Source organism: Notothenia rossii (assembly GCF_949606895.1).
Source record: "Notothenia rossii genome assembly, chromosome: 11".
Taxonomy (NCBI): Eukaryota; Metazoa; Chordata; class Actinopteri; order Perciformes; family Nototheniidae; genus Notothenia; species Notothenia rossii.
This window is the reverse complement of record NC_136910.1, coordinates 9,537,848-9,557,234: the sequence shown is the minus strand read 5'-3', so window position 1 is coordinate 9,557,234 and position 19,387 is coordinate 9,537,848. Positions and strand designations below refer to the sequence as shown.

At 39.1% G+C, this 19,387-nt stretch overlaps 3 protein-coding genes across 4 annotated transcripts; 1 reads left to right on the top strand and 2 right to left on the bottom strand.

Moving 5' to 3' along the window:
* Positions 1 to 1,091: 1,091 nt before the first annotated feature.
* On the bottom strand, positions 1,092 to 2,635 carry LOC307023677 (uncharacterized protein). Its single transcript, XM_079657131.1, has 4 exons — positions 2,517 to 2,635; positions 2,241 to 2,322; positions 1,851 to 2,003; positions 1,092 to 1,582 (listed from the first exon to the last, which is right to left on the bottom strand). The coding sequence occupies exons 1-4, from the start codon at positions 2,560 to 2,562 to the stop codon at positions 1,426 to 1,428; spliced, it is 438 nt and encodes a 145-aa protein (XP_079513257.1). The 5' UTR covers positions 2,563 to 2,635; the 3' UTR covers positions 1,092 to 1,425.
* On the top strand, positions 1,908 to 12,947 carry LOC307023665 (chaperone Ric-8A). Its single transcript, XM_079657105.1, has 14 exons — positions 1,908 to 2,024; positions 6,014 to 6,109; positions 6,197 to 6,244; positions 6,962 to 6,979; positions 7,095 to 7,178; positions 7,266 to 7,783; positions 8,521 to 8,656; positions 9,247 to 9,435; positions 9,530 to 9,624; positions 10,037 to 10,187; positions 10,619 to 10,714; positions 10,796 to 10,940; positions 11,572 to 11,851; positions 12,527 to 12,947. The coding sequence occupies exons 2-14, from the start codon at positions 6,020 to 6,022 to the stop codon at positions 12,666 to 12,668; spliced, it is 1,992 nt and encodes a 663-aa protein (XP_079513231.1). The 5' UTR covers positions 1,908 to 2,024; positions 6,014 to 6,019; the 3' UTR covers positions 12,669 to 12,947.
* A 127-nt stretch (positions 12,948 to 13,074) lies between these two features.
* On the bottom strand, positions 13,075 to 19,013 carry irf3 (interferon regulatory factor 3). 2 transcript variants are annotated; one of them, XM_079657109.1, is made up of 11 exons: positions 18,794 to 19,013; positions 17,594 to 17,754; positions 17,229 to 17,400; positions 16,650 to 16,723; positions 16,490 to 16,550; positions 16,331 to 16,399; positions 15,997 to 16,233; positions 15,515 to 15,605; positions 14,654 to 14,943; positions 13,987 to 14,105; positions 13,075 to 13,521 (listed from the first exon to the last, which is right to left on the bottom strand). In XM_079657109.1, exons 1-11 carry the CDS (start codon positions 18,840 to 18,842, stop codon positions 13,408 to 13,410), a joined length of 1,437 nt encoding a protein of 478 aa, XP_079513235.1. In that variant the 5' UTR covers positions 18,843 to 19,013; the 3' UTR covers positions 13,075 to 13,407. The 2 variants fall into 2 exon arrangements, with proteins under 2 accessions (XP_079513235.1, XP_079513236.1); XM_079657110.1 differs by having other exon boundaries at positions 16,331 to 16,396.
* Between the last annotated feature and the right edge of the window lie 374 nt (positions 19,014 to 19,387).

Genomic DNA, 19,387 nt, shown 5'->3' with positions numbered 1-19,387 from the left:
TTGGTTGGTGAAATTATTTCGTCACATGCAGAAGTGTGTTCAGACCGTTTCAGACTTTATATTATATACTTTAAATACTTTAAAAAGTGGTATAAGAGAATTAACAATTAAAAATACAATGAAAAGTATTATATCAAAAAATAAACAATATAAACAAAACAATATAAAATATTCCGGATAATTTAAATAAAAAGTACTTTTAGGCGGATATGAAATCTCAACAGTGTGATCTTTCTAGTACCGAGTTCCCAATAGAATACCTTTAAACAATGAACATAACATCTTATTTTCATGTTATCAATTTGTATCAATATTGTATTTATTCTAGTTGAATGATTTTGATTGATGAGCCTAAGGAGGCAGGTAAACATTGCAAAGAGGGATTTGTATTCCTTAATAATATTATCAAACTTAACTACGTTAGCCTCAGAAAAATAAAATAAAATGTAGCCTACTTTAATCATCTCAATTTGGGATTAATAAAGTACAAAACCAAGCAAAGCATTACATAATACCAAATAAAAAAAGTAGAAATAAACAATTCTAAAATATAAACATCATAAAACAGAAATAGAAATAAACCAGCATTACAGAGTAAGAAACATATACAGATGACCGGGAAGATAACAAATCTATAAACTGTCTGATGTATTTGTTGTTGATAAAAACAGGATAACGTAATATGATATAACACTTTTGACTATAAGTACATTTAGCGGATAATTCTGTACTTCTACTTAAGTAACATTTCACATGTAAGACTTCTACTTGTAACGGAGTATTTAAGACTATGGTATTTGTACTTTTACTCGAGTAAAGGATGTGAGTACTTTTTCCACCTCTGCTGATGACACATAGCCTATGTTGACGATACTTTAACTGGCGGGACAACTGAAGCCACGTGCATGGGCATTGAGCAGTTTGCTTCTGTCAAGGTTGCCTAAAAATATCACAGCCTGGTCAGCCTGGATTTACAGCATGGCAAGTGGGACAGATAATTCAATCTCCCATACACCTTAAAAGGCAGTATCCTTTTGCAGAATATATGACTGTGGTCATCCAGGTAAAAAACAAAAGAGAAATAAATAGGGCAATTTTAAGACTTTTTTAATCGATGCATCAATGATCTATGCAAAGTGAATTTTCCAACTTTTCTCCAGACCCTTGCAGATTATTATACACTTTTTATATTAAATATTTTTTATACAATGCATTTAAATAATGAGGAATTTATATTTTAAAAAGTAATATGATTAACCATTTCAATTTCAATACATCCACATTCTCTTTGGTTAATGAGCATACATCCTTATAAAGTACCAGTCAGTCAGAACAGAATCAGAGATATTTGGTTGTAGAGAGATTGAGAATATGTTGAGAACTCTCCATGTTATCAGTCCTTAAGTGCCGCCATTCCTCTTGGCCCTATCTGCCGAATCCCTGCGGGTCATTGGCCCTTTTCGACAAATCTTTTCCACTTGTTTTGCCGATGTGGTACAAAGTGTTAGCCAGGTTGTGAAGCTGGCATGTCCCGAGATGGCATCCTCGGGGTGCACGCCGAGGACGTAACTTCTCTGCCATTCTGTCAATGAAGAAGAGGAGAAAATTAAAATTAGGCTTTTAATTCATCCCATACAGTCACTTGACAATAACTTCTTTAAAATAAATCACCAACCTACAATTGTGGTTTGCGCTCAGCCATAATTAGTATAACTAAAATAAACACTACAGTTTTCATGGTGAATAAATCATTAGACATTTAATGTGACATGTCAGGAGAACAGAAGGGTTTAACTATTCCATGTACTGGTACTACTCATGCTATATTGTGAATGTATGCTTTTTCGTACCTGTGTTTCAGTGCCTCCAGGTCTGGATGTTGGACTTCTGAATGAAATGGGATGATCGTCAGTGCTGGAGCATGCTGCTCACCTGTGTCCTCTGACCTTTTCACCCCTGAAATCTGGACAGAGTCCCCTGTGAGGACAGTGTCTGCTTCTGACCTGTAGGACCATCAGAAAAAGGTATTATTAAAGTAGGCACGCACAAAACAACTCTGATTTGCATGACTGTAGAGATGAACATTTGTTGACAGGTTTTCCAACGTTCTTTTTTTTTTAAGGCAGAAGTTTTTTAATATTCCATTAAAGATTAACAAGCTGTGGTTGACACACCATTATGGTTACTGTCAGTCTTTCACTTCCATCATTAGCTGTATATTTACTGATGTTTTCACTGACCTGTGAGTCGGTCTAAGTGGTGAGGCAGCACTCAAAGGCACAGTCAGCAGCAGCAAAACGGCTATCTCCATACCGCACTGACCTGTGTGGCGGGAAAAAAAAGAAAGCATGAGTGATGCTGAGGTAAACATCCTGTCCTGACCAAATTGATCCCAACAAAAGTTCTGTACAACACCATGTTAGTTGTAAAAAACAGACAGAACATTTTGTGAAGGGAACTATCAAGATAGGTAACAACTATGAATTAAACAATAGTTTAAACAAGTCGAAACTTACCACCAAGAAAATCCCAGAGGCTGCTGTTTCTTTTGGAGTAAACCATTCGAAGTCTCTTGCTGATTGTTGGATGCCCAAGTCTGTCACCCCTCTCCACTTCTGGTCCTTTATAGGGTGAGGGGGTGTGTCTGAAAGGTAGTCATTACACTGTCAGACCGACTCACACACTCGGTAATTAATCAGCTCTCGTGGCAGTTTTATTCTTTATTTATAAGAACTGCGATACATAATGTAAACAATCTATACAGAACCTCAACATTGTATTTATACTTGAAGTGACCTTGTACCTTTCATGATGTTTACATTGATTACTGATGTTCACTCTTCGCCCCCCCTCCTCCTCCTCCACTTCCTCCTCCATCCCTCTCCTTCACTCCACTTGCTGCTGAGCAATTGTTCCAGAAATCGCTCTTTCATTTCCATCACCTGCAGGAAGCCCGCAGGGCCCAAAATAACCCTGATTCTCCTCCAGGCTTTTCTTTATCGGCCTATTTTTCCTGTGCCTTTTTCCCTTGAGTCACCTTCGCCTTCACCGTGTTTATTCCTGAAATGTCCTTCACTCACATACAGTGTTTCAAAAACAACTTGTTCATCATCATACATCTGGTTTTACAGATAATCTGATAAAGGTATAGATTCCAAGAACGTTTTTTTAAGCTTTGTTTATCCACTTATAAATGGTGACAGACGTAAGAGAACTTTTCAGGTTTGGCACAAGGCCACATGTTATTATCTTTCGAGGAAAGGATCCTGTAATTCATAATCTTTTTATACAGTCAATCCAGTTTCAAATTGTCCAAGCTCCTCTGTCTCTCCCAGCCTCTCTCCCTCTCTGTGAATCACAACTTCCCCTCTCGACTCCATTGTGTAGCTTTCCTGTGCACGTTGTCTTCAGAGTCTTGCACTGAGTCATCGCTGCACGCTGCACACGGCGTGCACACAAGAGCTGTGAAATGATTAAGCAGTCCTGTGATTTCCCAGACAATTAAGCACTGGAAGTGTGTGAATATGTGAACCTCTACAAAGGTTACAACTGCATGACTAAAGGCGTCCTGTGCCAAAGTCAATTGGCAACACCTGCTGCTTCCAAGCTTAGCCAAAAAAATACTATGCATACTAAAATAGAAAATAAACTGTGTCACTAATAACGTCTCAAACAATGAGTCATTGAATGGAACAGTCAATCAAAAGCAGGTTTATCTGCAACTGTTTTGATGATTTAATTATCATCATTACTACTTGTATCTGATGACATCACATTTAGTAAATTATGATTTCCTTTTTTTCCTAATGTTTCAGTTGCACTACTGTTGCAATACGAAAAAAGTTGGAACATATTTGCTGTATCCCTCTTAATTATGATATGTTCTGCTCCCTGCTGTGACATTTAGAAGGAATTAGGAATCCATCTGTGGAAAATAAAACATTTGTTTTGTTCAATTAAATCTAAAGAAAGTCTTTGAATAATAATTTGTGCTGGGTATGCTTTTTAAAATATATATTTTTAAAAACTCATTTTCATCCTTATTGAAAAATCCTCAATATCTGAATAGGCAAACAACATGTTTTCACCCCATATTCGTCCTTAATGGACATTTTTTGAATGGTTTATGACAAATAAACACAGATACATTGAAGTCGATTGACCCTTGCTCTTATGTGTCAGGGGATTTTGGTCTACATGCAGTATTTTGTGTCCCGGCCGTTATGACGGTAAAGTAATGATGTCAGTCTGTGACACGATGTTGGAGGCCTATTCCTGGATTGCACAACACACCAGCTGTTTTCTTCCACGATTTTAAAAGACTACTGGGGGTAATCACCTATTGATATCCTACATCTTAAGTGTTTAATTCATCTTGAAGGAACGTGCTTCCCTGAGAGCACTTGGTCAGGACTCCCCTGACTTTCCTCCCACTCTCGCTGACGTAATGTGCATCCTGTTGTTGTAAACCTGCAGCCACCAGCCGGCCCTGCTTCCTCTACCCACTGGGCACAAGAGTGAGCATCCTGCCAGGAAAGCCTGTCGTTCACTCGCATGTCATCTTCTCACGGAGTTCATCTTTCAAGGCCCTCAACACATTTTGTGTGTGAACCATGTTTACAGTGCATTGTGTATAACAGGGGAACATAGGTGAGCTGCATCGAGAACAACAACATTTACTAGTATCATTTGAGAGTGTAATCCTTGTTCTTGCTCTCATCCAATGCAGCTTGATTTCTGTTACATCTGATCTCATGAAGCAGCCTTTTCTAAGTTCATTTGCAATAGAAACATGTTTTAAATGAACTCATATTGTGCAATAGAGACATTATCTCATCAGACTGTATGGTTTGATTGTCTCAACCTTGAGAATAGCCCCATCTTGTGGGACTAGACACAAACAGCTTTATCCTACAGTATAAGTCACTGTACCTTTTTTATGTACATGAACTGTAACATGTTCATCTGTAAAGGTATCAGATTGACATTGTCTTTGTTGACCCTACAGATGCATTTATAAGACACATTTTCAAAGTCCAGTTTAGCAACAGTGTGGTTATGTAACAGCTAGAGAGGCGTGATAAAAAAATAAAAGATCTGGATGGTTCTTTCAGCGTGGTTCATATGCTATTAAGAGATTTGAGTGTGTTAAAGCTGGACACAGAAAGAGAAAGCGTCTGGTAAAGCTGTAGGTTAACGGGTCAACACTGCAAGATATAAGCCCAGAGTCCATTAGTGGATTATAAGCATAACCACGCCATGGCTCCTGAATCCCTCTTGGATTACAGAGAGAGGGAGAGAGATGCGTAAATACGCTGAGTGCACGAGGATAACTGGAAAGCCATTGAGTCGAGCAAATTTGAAGGCAGAGCGTTGTATACTAGTTGAGCATACGTGAACTTAAGGGGGTCTTGGCACAGCTACGGTATATTATTCTAAAATATACTTATCTCACACCTGGCTGATTAAGGGACCTGCACAAGGTAAGTTGTAACAGTGGAGTTAAAGTATTTGTTATGTGTGTGAAGAATATTTATTTGTATAACAAAGTGTCATGTAACAGGTGTAGATGCAGCTTCCAGTAGACAGGAAGCATTTATTAGTGATCAAATAAATGTGGTTGTTGCAAAGATAAGTTTGTAGGAAGTGTGTAATTTGTACTTCTTACTGTCACATTTATTGTGTTATATTCATACTTTCTCAATCCTGTACATGATGTGTTTTAATTACTATGTTTTTAATCGTGCATAACCTCCGGCACCCACGACCATCCTCGTAATGATTGTTGTTTAACTTCAATTTCTTTATGGACTGAATGTGTGTGTGTGTGTGTGTGTGTGTGTGTGTGTGTGTGTGTGTGTGTGTGTGTGTGCGTGTGTGTGTGTGCGTGTGTGTGTGTGTGTGTGTGTGTGTGTGTGTGTGTGTGTGTGTGTGTGTGTGTGTGTGTGTGTGTGTGTGTGTGTGTGTGTGTGTGTGTGTGTGTGTGTGTGTGTGTGTGTGTGTGTGTGCTCAGAAAAGCATGGACGTGGACCTGGAGGGGATTATCCAGTGTATCAAGCAGGGGGATGAGAGCGGTGTTCAGACACAGCTGGAGGAGTTCAACAAAGAGGTAACCCCCTCACATAAGCCCAAACATTGTTGTGTCTGTAAAATACACTGCTGATAGACATTCAGTCGTCGTCATTTCTCTCTACAGTATGCCCAGTGCTTCTTCTTTGATTCAGAGGAGAGGGACAAGAGAAAAGTACGTGTGTATGCTTCTGCACCTCTGAGAAAGTGAATCATCATATCCCTGGCCTAAGTCCTTAAAGCTGTCTTCACTGTCTGTGTGTGATTAGTAATTGTGCTGTATCAGTTGTCCCTGATCCTCTTTCCTTGAGTCCCTAGACAGATTGAGCCCCAGGCTTTAAATAAACAACACACTGCAATTACTGTTAATCTATTCAACCATCAGCTCTGTCTTTTACAGCCATTCAACAGCTGTATAATAATGAAATCTAAAAAACAAATCCACCAAAAAATAATGCATGTAATGTTTAGTTTTTTTAATTAAATTTGATATATTTGTAATTGTATTCGATATCTTTTGTAATGTAATCAAATGTGATAATCTTATGTATTCAGTTCCTTTTCAGTCTCTTATATTGATCCATCTAGATCCACTGACAGACCACTCCTCTCAATGACTGTAGAAATAGTTGGTAAAATATTCAAAACATGATTTCATCTATAGCAACAAGGTCTCTTTTGTTAGTACAGAAAAAGTTTATCCCAGCAGCTTTGTAAAGATCTACTAAGAATAAACTGTTGTTAGATTGTAAGATCTCCGTACGGTAACATATAGGTATGAAACGTAATGAAATATCGCCCCCTAATTCCCAACGATGACATAAAAATAAACGTATATTGTTTTTTCTCTCTTCTGCTGCGCTGCTCAATGACATCTGTCCATCTCCTAAAGCAAAAAAAACTAGAAGAGGTACAGTACTGCCGCAGTGCACAAACAATGTTCAAGTCTTTCTCTTGTTTGCACACCCTTTAAGTACTTCATGAGTTGTAGTTGATCACATTTGTTCTTTGCCCTGCTTAACCAGTTCAGGAAGAATAAAGTGAGAGATTACGCTGACTCTGACTCTGAAGAGTATGACCAGGAGGATCCAGGCCTCATCCTCAGACAGGTGACACTATCATTTACCCAGAAGTATTTACATGTATTGCTTTGTGAGGACAGTTGTTCAACTGTATGTCTGTTTTTGTGTCCTCAGAACTTAGCTCTTGTCCTGGTGAGGTACATTAGAGCAGAAGTGAAATGTCCTCTGTTGAGAATCTCTCTACGCACCCTGAGGATCCTCTCCAGAGACAAAAAGGTCCTGGGCCCCTTGGTGACCGACAGCGCTCTCCTGGCGCTCGCAAAACTAGCCGGGCTGACCCAAAGTGATGCAAGTGACGACACCAGCGACTCTGATTTCTACGACAGCATCCTGGCTTCTCTCGCTGAAGCCAAAGTGTTGCCCTGTGGCACCGAAGAGGGCGAGGGTGACATTGAAGCCAATGACCAAGACGAAGATTTCTCTGAGGATGACACCATCAACACCACGGAGGGCATCCATCCTAATGTGCTGGAGAGAGGGAAGAAGGACCGCAGAGTGAGCAAGATTGGTGGGGAGGAAGAGGAGGAGGGAGGCGAGTCAGGAGAGGAGGCTCAGAGGAAAGAGGCCATGAAGGTGTTGTGTAACGTGGTGTACAACAGCAGCTGGGCGCAGGAGAGGTTCAGTGCTCTCAGGTGGGTTTTCCTCAGAGACACACATCAATTCCAAATACCGATAAACACCGCTGCTTGCTTTGCCTTTCTGGGTATATCTGTTATTAGCTGCATGTCGTGGCTTCCTTCCTTATTTTTCTATCAAGCCACTAGACGCCTTAAACAGACAACTCTTTTTCTTTCCTTTATATTTGTGTTACTTACAGTTGAAGAGTTACTTGGCCTCCGATGGTTTGGATGATATTATGCAATGGGTTTGCTCAAAATAAGATAACAAACTTTTACACATGCAACAAAGAAAAGAGGCCTTTACAATAGTCAAAACAAAGAGTTAAAACTCAAATAAAATAACAAATAACTTAGGTATTCTTTCTTGCTTTCTTTGTTTGTTAAGGCTTATATAACTTGATAACTTAAAGGGTAATTGAATGGTTAAAAACTGCGCCTCGACGGCGTCTTTCTAACAGGTTGCCCATCACTGTCACTTTAGAGGAGGCGCCATGGGAATTGTAGTCTTTTATACTCTGGTTGACTACAGGCGTCACGATTAGGTGGCCTTTTTATAAAAACAAAATACTGCCTCTAACACTGCATTTAAATGAAGGCAGTCTTCTGTCCATTTGGAGTGAACAGGAAACACAATTCTGTGTATCTAATCTCAGTGACACTATTAATATACTTTGTCATGACTTTCTGCTGGCTTTTGTACAAATCAGAATATTTGCAGAGATCTAACCTCTTGTTTTGTTCTCCATCAGGCTCATTTGTGGCCTCACAGAGCGTCTTTCCTCCGCTGTCAGTTTATCGTCTCCCTCCAGTGTTCACTTCTATGAACTACGCCTCATGTTCCTCATGACTGCTCTGAGGCGGGAGCTCAGCACTCAGCTCCAAAAGGTAACACAAGCACACAAAATGTTATTTATAATGTACATTAGACACAAAAAGCTTAACACAGACATAGAAATGATACACCTGACCAGAGAAGGTGGAATGAAACGTTAAAAATAATTAGGATCAGCAAGCAAAAAGTAAGAAATAATAGGACGTGAAAAAAAAAAAAAAAATTAAGTACGGCTATGATTTTTAAACAGTTGACAAGAAATTAGTTAAACCTAATAAAAAAGCAGAATAAAATACAAAACACTTAAAATAAGTAAGAATACAATCAAATAATAGTTAAGAAAGCAACCAGACTATTCTTGGGCGCTGCTAAAAAGTGATCTTTTCAGTTTAATTTTAAAGGGCAATAGCGTATAGTCGATGTGCCTTGGAGCATAAAAGCTAAGGTAGTTCAAGCCAGTACCTCACTTATTACGAAGTTACCGTACTAAATGTGTAGAATGGTAACTGTTATGGTAGTTTTAATATGTGGTATATCATGTAACAACCTCTGGGGTCCTTCCACCATCAGTTTATTCTAGTATTGCTATAAACAGGTTGAAGTGTTACCCCTCTGAGCGTTATCTCCCGATGTTGCTCTGCAGGAGGGAGGTGTGTCCATCTTCACAGCCGCTCTGGAGAGCTGCCTGCAGGTCCAGTGGAAGGAGCAGTATGAGTGTGTGCTGGACCCCGCAGCACCACCCATCTCTCTGGAGGCCTCTCAGCGAATCATAGAGATCCTCAAAATCCTCTTCAACATCACCCACAGCGCCCACAGGCAGGAGCCGAGTGAGGTCAGTGCCAAGAGTCCATTATCAATCCATTAGGTCTAATGGTGGGTTAGGACAATACATATAACCTCTGTACTGTGTGTTCCTCCTCCTTCAGGATGATGCAGCTCTTTACCGTCATCTGGTGGCGATCCTGCGTCTCTGCCTGATGAAGGAGTGTTTGCTTTCAGACGACACTGATGAGCTGCAGGGGTGAGCATGAACCAAAGGCGGTTTATGGAAAACGAAATTGCAATGAAAATAATCTTCATTAATCATTATTTATAACAACAAAACTGATGCATTTAGTAATAATAAGTTGCAGGTTTCCAATTTGTATTTCATTAAATACTTTCATGCACATTTTTTTTCATTACCTCCCAGTTTAACTTTTATTATAGTTCAAATGAGCTTCAATGGTATAAATGGCCAGGTCTAAATGACATGGATACTATGGTTTATAGTCATGTTCCTAATCTTTAGGGTTACATTCTCTCTGACAATTTTTTTTTGAAAACAGTTCTTTCATAAAAAAAACTGCCAAGCCGAACCGGCTGCTTTGCCTTTGTGCTCAATTTTATAAATGTTTGCAGTCTGTTCTTTAAATCTTGTCTCCCTCCCACAGTCACACGGTGAACCTGCTGTCCGCGCTGCCTCTCCAGTGTCTGGATGTGATGCTGACGGTGCCTCTGGAGCCAGACTCCATGCAGTGCCAGGGGGTCAACATGGACTGTGTTCAGACCCTGCTGATGTTCATGGAGAAACGCCTGGAGCTGGTGAGGGAGGAAGTGATACAATTACGTTTTTGTGCCTAAAAAAGTTAACATTTTCATTTCATTTTTATTTGTTCAATTGAAGGTATGCACAACTTAATGTATAACAATTATTTACAAAACATGTCCTCGAAAAAACACCATACCTGAAAAGGAGCAGGGAGAAGAAAATATTCATATAATCCCTTTCTCAAAAAAAAAAAGAAATAGATGGTCTGTCCTTCATATTTTCTTATTCACAGCCAATCATGACAGTATCGTAGGAAAATAAGAGGAACACAAAAACGTACAAAAAAATCTGTCGTTCCCACTTGACAGTTAACGGAAAGAAACAAAACAACAACACCAAAACATCACATGAACAAGGAAGAGTGCAACACTCTTCTGAGTAAGACTGAAATAACCTGAGGTCTTCTTTATTTTTTGCTTCTCAGGGTAATAAGCTGAAAGAGAAGGTGACCCCGGTCCTCAATCTGCTGACAGAGTGCTGCAGAGCCCACAGAGAAACCCGCCATTACATCAGGAAACATGTAATACCCCCCAGAAACACCATACCTCAGAGAAAGCATTGTGCTTCTCACACTTAAACGATGTTGTATCCTCTTCATTAGATCCTTCCTCCTCTGAGGGACGCGTCACACAGGCCGGAGGAAGGCTCCACGGTGAAGAGTCGTCTGATCCGCCTCATGACCAACCTGGACACAGACCTCAAACACTGCGCTGCTGACCTCATCTTTGTCCTCTGCAAGGAAAATGGTAAGACGACACATTATTATTCCTCATATTTTCCCATTTTGGGCTCTCCACTATAGAATTTAAAACACATTTCACTGCTTTTAAGCACAACATGCATCAGAGACCCTTGGAAAAGAGGGTCAGTCTTTCTCACAAGTCTGTTTCTTATTTAAAGTACATTTTTGAAACTATTAATGTTTTGTTTTTTTGCAATTTAAATCTTTATGGTCACAATATACATGGTATTAACATGCTGGTTACCACAACATAATAATAATTTTACAAAAAGCCAGCAAGGCATTACAACATTTAAAATGAAATAAAAGGCTAGGGATATGCCTTCATGTTATTATATTCTTGATATATGTATCTATTAGCTATTGTTCCATTCAAATGTCTTTGTTTTGAGTCTTGTATAGAGTCCATTTTTCCCACTTTCTGTTGAGTTGTATTTCTTGTAATCTCAATTTATTTGTCAGTTTTTCCATCAAAAAGATTTCTTCCACAACTGTTACCTATTGGTTTTTCATTGGTGGTCCTTCCTTACCCCAATTCCTAGTGATAGCCTTCTTGCTGGATATTAGCAGAATTTTGATCAGATATCTGTCACAAACTGTTAATGGTTTGTCACCATCTTCACATCTTCTTCCAGTGGGCCGCTTTGTGAAGTACACAGGTTATGGTAACGCAGCGGGTCTCCTGGCCACCAGGGGTCTGCTGGGGGGCCAGAGCTCCAGGACCCTCAGCTCTTATGCCCAGTACTCCAGTGACTCGGACTCAGACACTGAGGAGTACCGGCAGGTCAAAGATCGCATCAACCTGGTGACAGGAAGGGTGGAGGAGGAGCAGCCTGACCCCATGGAGGGCATGACGGAGGAGGAGAAGGAGGAGGAGGCCAAGAGGCTCTTCATGCTTTTCAACAAGCTGTCTAGGTCAGTTTCAACAACCGTAACATCAAACGAAATCAATAAGAATAATGTAAATACTGATTTTTAAATGTGAATGAGGTTTTCATCCCTCATTGGCAGAGGTGGGAAGTAGTGGAGTACAAATACTTTGTTACTGTAATTAAGTACATTTATCTGGTATACTTTACTCTACTAATTATTTTTCTGACGACTTTTTACTTTTACTTCTTACATTTTGAACACAAATACCTGTACTTTTTACATTTTCAAAACAGGCTGGTTCCTTTAGTTTGAATGTGTGTTTGGTGGCGTGATCATTATTATTTAGAGTCATTGCGTGCCTATTGATTTGAACACGATCCGTGTATCCATCACTTGCTGGTCTTCTCTAAAGAAGAGGGACCAATGAAAACGTTGTCATGTTGCCGTTGTTCAGCATGGAAACATTCATTAGCTAACAATGACATTATTGTTCTATTAATATAAAGGGAGGTCAGTTAGTCTTTAAAACAGTTGGTAGTTATGGGAACTTTTTACTATAGTACAATTCAAAGCCCATACTTCTTTACTATTACTTGAGTAAATAAGTTTAGTCAGTACTTCTACTTTTACCAGAGTATTTTTAAACATGAGTATCTGTACTTCTACTTGAGTAAAGGATGTGTGTACTTTTGCCATCTCTCCTCATTTGTTCCACAGAGAAGACATTATCCAGCCGATGGGAGTGGACTCAGAGGGGAAGCTGGTCCCCATGTTTGGAATGAGAGATCTTTCCCTCCCGGAGGAGAGGAAGTCTGGCTCAGAGAGTGATGGAGAAGCAGAGGAAGGAGAGAAAAACTGAAACTCCCATTTGTTTAATTTATACATTTATTTTGTAAAAGTCCTATTGCTAAAATTGACAATGCTTGGAAACAAAGGAATGTAGTTTTCTCACCCAGACCCGTCAAATGAATGGACCCAAGATAGAATGTAAAAAGCTTTTTTTCTTTATATTCATAATAATAATATAAAGCAGCAGAAAGGTCACATTGGTTTAGGTTAAGTTTACAGTAGGTTTTAAGGAGTGAATTTCATTGTTAACATGATTATATTCTAATATTTTAATAAAGTCTTGAACGTGCATTATGTTTATTTTCAAGATTTTACTGTTAAATCAAATTATACCCCAAACTGAGATTCAAGGCAAAGATTGTACTAATGTATTTAAGCAGAGACAGATTACTTTAAAAAGAGCAGAATATACAATTAGTGAAAAGCCTGTTTAAGAGCATTTATTTATCTCAGTTTCTTTGCATCAGAGAGCAGCACATTATAGAAGAGGTGGTTTAAATTCCCAGAAACACTAACACCAAAAATAAGTATAAAATATCAAATCAGAACTCTGTGATAAGAGCATGATTATTATATGTAAAGCACATATTTATAGTAAAAACAACACCAGAGCAATTATTTACACCACTATTTTACCTGATCTATTTGGCGTAAAACGAAATGCTCGTAAAATATGTAAACATTATTATTTCTGAGATGTTCTCGGCAAGGTAAATGACACAAAAAGGGTAAACAATGAGCAAAGTGCGTCAGCACTGGTCCATCATCTCCTCCAGAGACATCTGCAGCTCCACAGACTGCAGCGAGGAGGCGCCGCCTCCAACAGCCATATTTTTCAGCTGCTCCATCGAAGTCAGGACCACCTGACACAGAAAAACAGAAGTCAAATTAGGGATGAAAGTCAGGAAGGCATATTTCAGCTTGTCAGAAGCCATGCAATTTGAGAAAGATGGAGATGGAGTAATGAGACGTGTCAAGCTGCAAAGGAACTTTTTGTATGAGCTTCTAATTTCCCAGCATGCATTCCTCTGTAGTGGTTGAAGAGCAGACACACCTTTACACCTGAGGGATCAGCTGTCACCTCCGGTATGCAGCCTTTGTTCTCTCAGAGCTATTAATCAATACTGAGAAAGAATTGCCTCTTGAAAGCCGCCGCTCACTACAGCTCTCTAGAGTGAGCAATTTAGTGGGTTTGATCACTCATGAAATTTGATAGAGGTATGTGCGGCGAGAGAGAAAAGCCTTCACTGCCAAACTGAAATACTGCTTTGAGGTCTGTGAGAGCACAACACTGTCTGTTCCCTTTAATAATTCAAAGGTACTCTCACCTCCACTGTGATGAGTTTCCTATCCCAAGGCCTGTTGTCTTTATCCGGCCACTTCTCCCCGAGGCAGAAGAACAGGGAGCTGGGAGGGGATTCCTTCCCATTTATGAAGTCCAATATACCTAGTAAAAGACAAAGTCAACTTTAATGTCAATCTTTCAGTTTGTGTGTACAGACAGAGAGATCGAAATACTATTTCCCACAATCCCGAGGAATACAAAATATAAATATATATAAAAGTATGTACAAATATAAATATGTATATACATAAATATACACAATCAACAGAGACATTTGCACATCAGAATCAGAAACAGGTTTATTACCACGTAAGTTTACACGTACGAGTAATTTGACTTGGTGTCGTGGTGCATGTAAACAAGAATTAAAAACACATGTAGAGAACTAGAAAAATATAAAAAATATAGTAAAATATAACAGTATTTACATTTCAATGGAGTGGAATAAGAAGGAATAAAATATGGAATAAAACTCGGCCTATGCACACATTAAAGACATAAATAAAAGCACAACAATCAACATATACTAAATAAAAGTAACTTCAAAAACTGTGAAAAATGACAATTGATCACTCCACCAACATGAAAGATACACCACATTTTCACAAGTACACTTACAAAAAGCCGTTATAGTTATTTCTTTCACCCACCTTGGATAAATTCCTTGAACATGTACAGTGGTTGAGGCTGCAGTTTAGAAATCTCTTGCGGCTGTCTGCTTTCGTCAAATTTGGAGCGGCTCCAAAATGCTTTGATTTCACCCCGTCGCTGGCCGTAGACCACACTGCCCGACATTCCGACGTCCAAACCCTCGCCCAGCTTGTCCAGGATGCGCTGGGTCAGGTTGGCCTGGGTTTGATCCAGCATGGCTCCAGGACTTGGCAGAGAGACGAGCGACAGGCCGGACTCGGGATCCAAAACTGTCCCTGTGAGTTGAGGCCTGATGAAAAGACAACTCATTCAATTTTAAATTGAACTGCAGGTAATTTGCCTTGGATTTATTACAGAGCGTTAGATGGGATTGATGCCACTTTCATATCAGTAAAGCATTAATTTAGCTGCAGCCATGACTGTAAACTAGCTTAGCATAAAGAATGAAAACGGGGGAAAAAGTAAACTTGTTGTTTTTTTTTACACTTCAGATTTATACAACCTGGTTAGCAGTTTGGCAAAAAATATTTTTCATATGTCATAAAAATGCCATTGTATAGTATCTCAAAAACGTTTTTAATATAGTATCTTAAAACAATAAAATTACGAGTGTCTACATACTTAAGAATATTTGCTGAAGTGCCAAGTAGGTTTTAACTGTGCAGCTTTAGAAGTGGTAGTATTTGCAAAACTGTAAAAAAGAAAGTGGTATAATGACCTAATCTAGTACTCTTAGCAAGAAAGTGAATATTGTGTTGTTTCCAAACTAACAACTTTCACTCTAACTGTGAGAGTACATTTTTAAACTTGGGACATTGTACATTTTGTTTCCTTTGATGAAAGCTTTATTTGGGTGTTACCTGTAGACCAAGCGGATTCCAACTTCATTGTCAACCAGCTGCTCCAACACCTTCACCCCTCTGTAGTACACGGATATCCCGAAATGTGTCTCTGTGGATTCAAAAAGCAGAGAAGTGTATGAGAAAAGGCATGTTTATAGACCACATTGTTTTGATGGCCTTAATCAGATTCAGAACAATGTATTCATCCCCGGAGCAGTTGCTCCATTTTAGAATAAAATTAAAATGTGCACATTGTACTAAAATATAAGAACAATGTAGACATGTGTATATGACAAACTATAAAGTGGTGTATTAGTATTACGAAAGATATGAATTCTGAAAACAGATCATTGCTTGTGTACAGTGTAAACAATAATAATCCCAAGTGATATGAGTATTGCACAGTTGAATAATAATGGCACAGGTCAGGGTATTCTATGTTAATATTTTAGATATATGTGTGTCCATTGCCTTTCTTTCAGTCATGTTTATCCACTTACTGAAATGTTCTCCATCTCTGGTGTTGTTCACAGAATGTTTGAACTGCTCAGCAAACTGCTCGTCATAAGCCCCGCCTACAGCTCCCTCTATTGGTCCTGCCGGTTGCTCAGGCAACCCAGCTTCACCCTCATACATCACTGGAAACTGCTGTTGCCCAGGCAACGCATGTCCACCAATCACAGCCGGGTTCTGGAGCTGCTGTTGCTCAGGAGGAAGCTCAAAGCCTGCAGTGCCCTCTGTGGAAAAGTTGGAGAAACTGAGAAAGTGTTTCCAGGAAAGTACCTTCAGTCTGCAGCGATGATGAGGAGGAAATGATGAGAAGAGATAGTCTACCTGTGTCCGGGCCAATGTTCAGTCCCATCAGACACTCCTGCAGAATATCATGATGGCTGGGGTGTTCTGCTGGTGAAAATTGGTTCTTAGGAAATGTTCAGAAAAGTAATTCCATGTTCTTAGCTTTCAAATTAATCAACATTTCTGGAATTTGCTTACCTGAAAACACAGTGTCTTCTGGAAGATAGAGATAGTCTTCGAAGTTTGGGACGACCTGGCTCTAAAATATCACAGATACACAAGTGTTTACATGCAATCGTAAAATTATACAGCATTTGTGATTTACCTCCCGTGTTTCTACAAACCCCCAGTCATTTACCTCTTGTGTAGGAAGGGGAAAATATTCAGACAAATCGGGATCATCTTGTTCCTGGGATCCAGCAGCAGAGTTAGCTTTGAGAGTAAAAGCAAAGAGCTTAGTTAACCTTTCTAATTATTTATTCTCCTCAGAACACATCTTTAATCCTATAATCCACTTCACGGATGGTAATGATTCTGTATTTGCATATTACCCTCACAGATCTCAACCACAGAAATGTAAATCAGGACATAATTGTATGCAACAACGTCTAGAAGGGCTGTCTGACAGAGGTTCAAATAAATACCATAGCGAACAGTTAACTGAGGACCTTATTAAAAGTGATTTGTTCACAGTAGTACTGTGACATTGCTTAGCGCCGATAAACCTCTCTTCCTTCAAACTTCGGGCTTTCAGTCCGCCATCTACTCTAGGTTATACACTGACTATGGATTTTTGCCAGGTGCCAGTACACAGAATATTGTTTTGTAAGTAGTTTAGTACAGTGCATAGAGAAAATGCCTTTTTTAGCTGGCCTGTTATCCAGTACAATTAAGTACCAAATGTTGACAGTCTACGGCCGGCTCTGTGGATCCTCACCTCCTGAAGCTGAGGCCTCCGGCCAGCGAAACACTTTGTGGGGGTTAGCACCGTCGTTCTTATTGTCTGAGATCAGCTTGAAGCCTTTTGCTCGGAGGGCACTGCGGAAGTTCCTCTTCCAGACTGAATGATCTCCGGGAGCTCGGCCATTGCCACTCGTCTCTGCCCAGGCCTACAGCGGGGACAAGGGTTAAAACACAGCACCGGCTACCTGTTTCTCTCAGAATAGTTAGAACAAATATTTTACTTGTTTTTACAGTTTTAAATGGTTTAAAGTTGATCCTTATACCTGATTTTGTTTAAACCGTAGGCCTATTGCGACTCGTGTTTTTCAACATCATCATGATTATTGTGTGTGACATTACCTTAAAGATGAGGATGTCCGTGTTGGAGGAGTCCTGTCTTAAAGCGTGTTTCCATGGGACGGAGAACTCTGTTTCTTCCGGGTTGGTCCACTGGACACCGTCATACTGGCCGCTGTTAATCTTGGTCCGCAGCCACGGTATCAGCAGCGGTTTAGACATTTCTGCAGGAGAAACAAAAAGTTAAGTTTATACTATTCAAATCGTACATACCAAATGAGTGTTGTAGCTATGCACTATCCAGAGTAGCTTGCACCAAACAGTGAACATCGACACAATGTATATGGAATAATTGTTCACATGCTTTATTTCAAAATGAAAGGATCTGAGAGGATTCATTTATAATCACTATCATTATTCATATGTTTTTATAGCTTTACACAAAAGTCAAACGTAAAAAAAAGTATGATTTTAACCTGTAGAAGGCACTATTTAGTAACTTTAAAACCGATGCATGCATACAACACCAAATAGTACTATATGTAGTAAAAAAAATGTTTATATAAAAAACAAACCTATTTTACATTTGCATGTTCAAAAACTGTTAGCTAAAAAATGTTAGTCTTGTATTTTTTTGAAAACGTATTATTTCCATTGTACCTTGTGTTGTTGATTTATCATCATAACTTATTAAACGTAATTATCACAGAGAAAGTATATGATTATCCACTTCCTTAATATTAGATTGTGATGCACTCAAAGACTATGGTGCAGCTGGAAAAATCTACCTAAATTGGCAATTTCTGTATTGCAAGAAAGAGGAAGCAGGCCAAGATTACGCCAGCTGTGTGAACACGCAATACCAAAAATATTCTGATAGGGTAATAATAAATAAATAACTAGATTTATTTTTTAAATACTCAAAAATACTAACTTATTACAGTAAATATTTAAGAAAGAAGAGTGAAACTAACTATATCTCAAAATATATATACTTTACGAATAGCCACATAGCCTACTAGTTTAATACTATAATATTAGTGTACATGTATTTCATGTTTGGAATGGTTCGACTTCGTTTAGAGTAAAAATTAACAAGGCTAAACATATCTACAGGTATGCAGTATTATACAATATTCCAATGACCGTGTGTAACAATGCAGAGCTACACAAACAACAGCTTAAGACGGAATGACTGAGTAACACATTCGTTCACTACAGATAATAACTAGACACTGACAGCAGTAATAAAACCGCTCCTACCTGCAGTGGCCTCAGCTGGTGTTGAGTTCAAGTGCAGTTGTATCTGCATCAAAGGTCAGAAATATGATGCAAGACAATGTCTGTAACTAAGAACTAAAGGCGAGTCAATCAATCCCAGCCCATACATTCCTAGAGTATCGCCAGGACTGCTTTCTCTCTGTTTTAAAGAGGTTGATCGGTGTTCTCGGGAAACTCCGAGTCGTCAGTTTCGTTTCCCAGATGTGACGTCAGCGAGAGTTTCATATCAGCGGTCCCGCGAGGTGGGGATAAACCAAACCGGATAAACACACACACACAAACATTTATATTGTCGTACTTGTGAGGACCATTTGTGGTATAAAGCACTTCCTAGCCCCTTACACCCTTAAAATGTGTTAAATACATGTTAAATGGTTCGATTTTTTTAAAAACACATTTACTCTTCCAAATCAGTAACTGTGAATATGTAAAGAAAAACGTAGGGAGATGTAATTGTTGTACTATTTTCCACCAGATTAGCTTGCCATATAGCGCCAATAGTAATTTACAGGTTTGCTGAATATCAAATAATGCAGCAAAATCTACGTGGTTGATTTTATATCATTGACCCAGGCT

Excerpts from the sequence above, each read along its gene's own strand:
- LOC307023677 (XM_079657131.1), bottom strand. The coding sequence starts at position 2,562 with ATGGTTTACTCCAAAAGAAACAGCAGCCTCTGGGATTTTCTTGGTG. Across the intron at positions 2,004-2,240 it reads CCACTTAGACCGACTCACAG|GTCAGAAGCAGACACTGTCC; the intron begins GTCAGTGAAAAC and ends ATGGTCCTACAG. Across the intron at positions 1,583-1,850 it reads CTGGAGGCACTGAAACACAG|AATGGCAGAGAAGTTACGTC; the intron begins GTACGAAAAAGC and ends CTTCATTGACAG.
- LOC307023665 (XM_079657105.1), top strand. The coding sequence starts at position 6,020 with ATGGACGTGGACCTGGAGGGGATTATCCAGTGTATCAAGCAGGGGGAT. Across the intron at positions 7,784-8,520 it reads GAGAGGTTCAGTGCTCTCAG|GCTCATTTGTGGCCTCACAG; the intron begins GTGGGTTTTCCT and ends GTTCTCCATCAG. Across the intron at positions 10,941-11,571 it reads TGTCCTCTGCAAGGAAAATG|TGGGCCGCTTTGTGAAGTAC; the intron begins GTAAGACGACAC and ends ATCTTCTTCCAG.
- irf3 (XM_079657109.1), bottom strand. The coding sequence starts at position 18,842 with ATGCAGATACAACTGCACTTGAACTCAACACCAGCTGAGGCCACTGCA. Across the intron at positions 16,724-17,228 it reads GGAGGCCTCAGCTTCAGGAG|CTAACTCTGCTGCTGGATCC; the intron begins GTGAGGATCCAC and ends TTACTCTCAAAG. Across the intron at positions 16,400-16,489 it reads AGAAGACACTGTGTTTTCAG|CAGAACACCCCAGCCATCAT; the intron begins GTAAGCAAATTC and ends AATTTTCACCAG.